This window comes from Drosophila obscura, unplaced genomic scaffold (genome assembly GCF_018151105.1).
Source record: "Drosophila obscura isolate BZ-5 IFL unplaced genomic scaffold, ASM1815110v1 contig_183, whole genome shotgun sequence".
Classification (NCBI taxonomy): domain Eukaryota; kingdom Metazoa; phylum Arthropoda; class Insecta; order Diptera; family Drosophilidae; genus Drosophila; species Drosophila obscura.
This window is the reverse complement of record NW_024542771.1, coordinates 210,715-217,503: the sequence shown is the minus strand read 5'-3', so window position 1 is coordinate 217,503 and position 6,789 is coordinate 210,715. Positions and strand designations below refer to the sequence as shown.

Here is a 6,789-nt window from a genome sequence, read left to right as displayed (position 1 = left end):
TTTTCGTTGTCGTTGCTGTTGCTCTCTTTTCGTTGTCGTTGCTGTTGCTCTCTTTCTTTTCGCTCGCGGTGGTGGTTGTGGCGCTGGTTCCGGTGATGGTTCTGGGGCTGTTCTGTTCCCACTAATGCCTATGTTCTCACAAAAAAATCTAGGCGCTATGTTTATATGGCTATTTAATGATGATGACTTAGGACTAATAATAATAAAAATATACAACTAATAGTAGTCAAGAAAATATATATAGAATAGATGGGTTTGAGATAGAGAGAGAGGGTTGAGATAGTCAAGGGTGTTGAGGTAGGTGGTGTTGGTTGTGAAGGGGTTGCCTTTCACTCTCCCTTCCTACTTCTGGGGGCGTGATGTGATAAAAATCTCCCCTCCGCTGTTTACCGACACGCGGAAGTTCTGCCCGTCATGTGTCTCAATCTCCCGGGTCCAGGATCCCACTATCAGCGCCCGCTGGCGCACACTCTCCCGCAGGGTAACCGGGATTCGACGACCAGGCGTTGGTGCCTCTGGTGCCTCCACCCAATCCCGGATATTTCCTAAGGTGGGCAGCTCCTCGAAGAGCTCCACCAATTACTGCGCCTCGGGGGCGGATAGCCCTAGCGAGAGATCGTCGTCGTCCGGCTGGGTGTCAATACCGTTCTCTGGGGATGGTGTGGCTTGCCCCGGCATAGCTGCCCGTGGTTCTGGAGGTGGCGTGTCTCGCCCATCGTCGATGCCCGACTCCGTCCGCGGGTACTCCTCCGTGCTATCATCGTCACCTCGGCTGGGAAATGGACTGGGGACCTCACTGTCGGTCTCGTCCAAGGTTTCCGACCTATTCCCGCTGTCGGCCGGAGTTTCGGTTTCGCCTAGTCCCTCCTCCTCACTCTGTTCCTCCTCGCTCAGCTCCTCCTCGCTCAGTACCTCCTCCCCGCTCTGCTCTTTCTTCTCACTCTGCTCCGCCTTAGCTGCTCGGGCGGCCTGGAACGCCTTGGCGGCCTCGATCCAGGCATTCGTGGCGCTGGGGGCCGTCGCTGGCTCTGTCCGGGGCGTCGACAGTGTCCACTGCCAGCTGAGGGGGCAAGCTTCCCTGAGTCGGGGCTGGTGGCTGCTCCCGGTGGATTTGTGTCGCTGTGCCGTGGAGGGTCGGGCCTTGCCGAAGCGTCAGTCACACAGGACCTCGGCCTCGCTATCGTTGCTGCTGCTAGGTTCGGGATCCCTCTTTGGGCGGCAGGTCCTCCGGGCTGTGCCTGGCGGAGGACGCCAGGAGACGAGGCGTTGTTGTACCGCTACTGTTGGTGGGGGGACTTCAGCCGCTGGTGGGTTCGGGGCTCTGCGTTTAGTGTTCCCGTAGTGGGTCGTCGCTGCTGTTCCCGCTGTCGCAGGCGCTTCAGCTGACTACGGAGAACCGCGTTTTCCCGTCTTAGGAGCTGCAGCTCCCCGATAGGTTCGTCGGGTCGTCCTTCCTGGCTGGCTGCCACAGTGGTGTCGCCGGCTATTGCGAGCCGTCGTAGAGCCACGCGGGAGGTGGACGGGCCTTCGGCGAGCTCTGGTAGCTGGTGCAGGGCCACGTGGGATGGGATGCCTCCGGGATCGGCATTCTGGGTGGGGTATTCCCCGGTGAAGGCGTTGGGTGGTGCTGCCTGGACCGGTGATAGACCGGTGATAGACCGGTGAAAGCTACCCCGCTGTTGGCCCGTGGTCAGCCGGGCGTTGTGGCTCCATTGTTGGAAGCGTTGGGCGCCGTGTTCTGGGGCTGACTGCTTTCTCCTTCCGAAGGCTGAGCGTCGTCCGCGCCCGTGTGACTCATCGCTGTTTTACTAAGGAAGAAACCTTGATGGGTTAAAACCTGCCTAGCCTTTTTGTGTCTATACCCTGACCTCCTATAGGCGCGATTTACAATTGGTTCTATGCCTTATGATTAGTCCCTTAAGGGAAGCTATACGTATTTTACTGTGGCATGGCCGCGGTCGCTCGTTTCGGAGCAAGGAAGTTAGGGCAGCGCAACGCCCTAAGGGGCCCTCATAAACTCGCGTGGGTGGTGGCTCCTTTGCCCGGGTCGTCTTCGTCTGCGATGTCTTTGTGTTGGGGGCTGCTGTCATCGTTGTGGTCGTGGAAAACCTTGAGATCCGCAAGCCCGGCGATTCGTCGTATCGTCCAGGGTGTTGTTGCAGCCACAATATGGTCGGGGAAATAAACTTGATGACCCGATACGGTACGTCAAACTTTGGAGCCAGTTTTGCGGCGAAGTTGCAACCCGGAAGATTTCGCTGAGTGTCGACGCTTTGTCCTGTGGGTCACCTAGCGTCACCTCATCGTGCAGTACTCCGAGTAGGCGGGGCTCCCGTCCATGCATCAGAAATGCGGGTCTGAAACCCGTCGTGTCTGAGGTGCTGCTATTTACGGCCAGACTTAGTTCTGGCAGAAGCTCATTCCAGGTTCGCTGGTCCTGTTCCACGTATTATGCTATCATTGTCTTGATTGTTCTGTTGGCCCTCTCGGTTGGGTTCTGCTGGGGTGTATACGGGGCAGTGTGTTCCAATTCCCTCCCGGCTATTTTGCAGAAGTTTCTGAGGGACCGGCTTGTAAACTGGGTGCCGTTGTCGCATCCCATCTTTCTGGGCGTTCCAAAGTGGATAAAGATGCCTTCTCGGAATGCCTTCTCTAGCAGTGCCGTTGTGGCTTTGCGAAGCGGCATTAGTTCCACCCATTTACTGAAGGAGTCCAGGAAGACTAAGAGCATAGTGTTGCCATGTTTGGATCGAGGAAGTGGTCCCACGAAGGCCCCACGAAGCGCAAAGTATGTCCAGGGGTTCCTGGGTTTGGCGGTTGTGCATCTGTCCTGCAGGCTTTATCTGGCTCACCTTAAATCTCTGGAAACTTGTGCATTGTTGCACGTATCGCGCGACATCCCGATAGAGTCCAGGCCAGTAATAGCGCTGGGTCATCCGGGTTGCGGTTTAGCGGATTCCCAGATGTCCCGCCGTTGGGTGCTTATAAATCTGCCCGTTCTCGATGAGGAACTCTGCGTGTTTTTCGGGCTGTGCCTGTATTCGCCTGAGTAACCGTTGTAACCAAGGACTAGTGGATCGGCCTTCCTCTGTTCTTTGGAGTGTTTCCACCGGTTGACGAGACAGGGCATCTGCTACCACGTTTTGGCTTCCACGTCGGTAGTGGATGTCAAAACGGAAGTGTTGGAGTTCCAGCGCCCAGCGTACGATGCGTCCAGTCGGGCTGTCGATCGTGTTAAGCCATTTTAACGCGAGTTGGTCGGTGATGACGTCAAAATGGTAGCCTTCGAGGTAGCAACGCAGCTTTCTGACGGCCCAAACGATGGCTAGACATTCCTTCTCCGTGGCAGAGTAATTCTCCTCTGCCTTGAGGATGCGACGGCTAGCGTAGGTAATGACCCTCTCCTCTGCGGCGATCTGCTACGTCAGCACTGCTCTGAGGCCGTAATCACTTGCGTCTGTTTGTAGTACATACCGTTCAGTGAAATCGGGACACGCCAAGACTGGTGCCTGGGTCAACTTTTCTTTGAGGCTGTCAAATGCCTGTTGCTGCTCTTCCGTCCATTCCCATTTCTGGGCCTTCTTTAACAGCTTGGTCATTGGCTGGACCACCGTGGCGAAGTTTGGGACGAACCTTCGGTACCAGGAGGCTATTCCAATGCAGCGACGAAGTTCCTTCAGTTTGGTCGGTGGCGTTAGTATGACATGTCCCAAGTACACCAGGCTCTCCTGAAGAAGCTGCATTTGTTCTGGTTCAGCCGAAGATTGGTTTTTCGTAGTCTTCGCAAGACCTCCCGCAGATTTTCTATATGCTCCTCCAGGCTAGCCCCTATGACGATGATGTCGTCCAGATATGCAAAGGCGTGTGGCTCCATGTCGGGGCCAATGACGCTGTCCAGGGCTCGTTGAAAGGTAGCTGGTGCGGAGTGGAGCCCAAATGGCATGACCTTCCACTGGAAGAGGACGGTAAATGCTGTTGCAGCGCGGCTGCCTTCGGCCACCCGGATCTGCCAGTGTCCGTTTTTGAGATCCAGCGTGGAAATGTAGCAGGCGTTCCGGAGTCTCTCCAGAATATGAGTTATGCGTGGTAGTGGGTATGCGTCGGGCACAGATCAGGCGTTTAACTGCCGATAGTCCACACACATCAGCATTTCGCCAGTCTTCTTCCCCACCAGTACGTATGGTGCGCTGTGTGGGCTTCGGGAGGGCTCGATTCGTCCGTCGTGTAGTAATTCTGTAACCTGGGCGTCAATCATCTTTTGCATGGCTGGATTTTTGGGGAAATACCGCTGCTTCACGGGCTTGTCGTCCCGCATGGTGATCGTATGCTCTGCGATCTGTGAAATTCCGGTCATCCCGTCGATTTGGCCAATTCCTCCTCCAAGAATTTCGCTGCCTCTGCTGTGGGAGGCTCTACGTGGTCGGTGGCTTGTGGCCAGGGAGAGAGGTCCTCCAATTCCATGGCTGTGAACGCGGCCAAGATTGATTGGTCGTAGTCGTTCTGATCGGTTGTGCGGAACGGGTTCCTCTTCCGGGCTGCTTTGGCGTCGGCCAGTGGCTCTAGGTGGTAGTCAACGTCTTCGTTTTTGTTGCCGTCGTCTCGTTGTTCCGGGATCCTGCGCCGGCGTGTTGTCTTGCCTCGCCCGGTCTCTACGGTTGCGTCGGACGCGGGGCTCGGTGTCGACGGGATACTGGATTTTTCTCTGGGTTTTCCTGGTGTCGGCTCCTGGTTTGACGGGCTGGTTGCAGCCGTCTCTGCCCTGGTCCTGGGTCGTCTGCGCTTTTGTACAGGTGATTCCTGGTTTGACTAGCTGTTGCTGGTCGTCTCTGCCAAAGTTATTGCCCGTGAAGGTATCTGGACATGAGACTCCTGGTTTGGCACACTGGGTGTGGCTGCCGCTGCCAAAGTCTCTGTCTGTGATCGTTGTTTTGCGGGTGAGTCCTGGTTTGGCCCGCTGGGTGCAGCTGCCTCTGCTAAAATCTTTTTTTTTTTTTATTATTACGGGATTTTATTAATCGAATCTTCCCTATTAGAGACTTACGACAAGTATACAAATCTTAGCCTAATATATTTATTTAATTAATTACACTTAGTAACTTAGAGTACTTCCCTAGCTAAGTATTATTGCTGGGTGTGGAGGTCTCTTCGCCGGAGTCGTGTAGGGCTAGTGTGCCAAGATAAAGACTGCGCAAGTCTATTAGGATGGGCTTGAAGCTTGGCCTGGTACTTTGCTTTCACTTTGGCAATTTCATCTTTAACTGATCCTACATTTAAGTCTTTAGGGATATTTTCATTACGTATCTACAATGGTGCACAGAAGTACCACAAATAAAACGTATGTCAGTGCTACTAACCGCAGAAACACACCATGGAAGCCCACGAAGCCGGTCAACCCGACGAATTTTACCCGGAGGGAAACCATACCAATCCAGGGGTCACCACCGGCTGGATGTACAAACTCCGGCGGGACGAGCTGGAAGCCCTGTCCGAGGAATTCGGATTTGACAACGAAGGAACAGTCGAAGAACGACGAAAGAGATTCGCCGCACTAGTCGCCGGAACACGCTCGCAGGATGCCTGGGTTCGACTAGAAGACCTCGAACGGCAATACGGCAAGCCAGCAGGACGCTCCAAGTCACCCATGCCCACCACTCCTGGGCCATCTCACCAGCGGAAAACGGACCCAAAAGCCGGGTCTCACCGCGGCCGAATACAGCACACCCTGACCAGCCGATTTGCCCAGACCTCCAGTTACGGAGACCAGCCGCTCGCCCACACAGAGGATCGTGCCAGCAATGGACTCGTCCACCACCCACATCGTGGAACAGATTCTGAAATGGGGAATCCGGTTCGACGGACAGGACGATCCACTTGCATTTCTGGAACTATTCGAGGAACGTGCGCTCTCATATGGGGTGGACATGAATCAGCTGCCTCGGGCCATGACAGAGCTTCTCACCGATCGGGCCAGCCGCTGGTACCGCACCAGCCAACTACAAGGCAGCTCATGGGCATATTTCCGCCAAGAATTCTTGACTTTCTTCTTGCCGCCACGGTATTTTGAACAATTGGAAGACCAGATCCGAGCCCGCTAGCAAGCGGTAGGAGAGTTGTTCAAGGATTACCTCATCGAGATACGTTTACTCATGCACCACGCCACGTACGACGCAGCCAAGGAACTGAACAGGATCTACGATAACGCCTTGCTAGCATACCAGATGTACGTGCGGCGACACGAATTACAAAGCTTAGCACAGCTCACAATGTTGGCCACCGAGTTCGAAAGCATCCAAGAGCGGACCATCCCGACCACTTTCGCACCGCCGCGAAGCACCCCAAGATACCCAAGGCCGGCCACCGAGCCAAGGAACGGCGACCCACCCCGGTCACCATTTCGGCAACCCCACTGGGAGACGGCAGACTCGCCAAGGAGGCAGCAAGCACCCTCAAACAGCCAGACAACGCCCGAGGTGGCCCATCACATGATCATGACCCCCATCATCAACCCACGCGCAGCCTGTCGCCGGTGTGGTGAAGCGGGGCATGCGGCATACGACTGCCATAATCCCTCCATCCTATTTTGCTGGGAATGTGGCAAACGCGGCACTCGGACCGTAAATTGCTGCCGCCAAAACACGTCGAAAAACGACATGCGTCCCCAACTGACACGGGATCAGCCGGGAACGACGCCTCCTCCAACCCGCGATTAAATAACTCTCTATACGTAAGCAACGGCCGGATAGTGGCGATGGTGACCATAGGAGGACATGCAACGGAAGCCACAATCGA

At 55.3% G+C, this 6,789-nt stretch overlaps 1 protein-coding gene across 1 annotated transcript; it reads right to left on the bottom strand.

Annotated features, from left to right (window-relative positions):
- Nucleotides 1–579: 579 nt before the first annotated feature.
- Nucleotides 580–2,090, bottom strand: LOC121404065 (protein FAM9A-like). The gene is made up of 3 exons (XM_041592651.1): nucleotides 2,019–2,090; nucleotides 1,282–1,631; nucleotides 580–1,060 (listed from the first exon to the last, which is right to left on the bottom strand). The coding sequence occupies exons 1-3, from the start codon at nucleotides 2,088–2,090 to the stop codon at nucleotides 580–582; spliced, it is 903 nt and encodes a 300-aa protein (XP_041448585.1).
- Nucleotides 2,091–6,789: the final 4,699 nt, after the last annotated feature.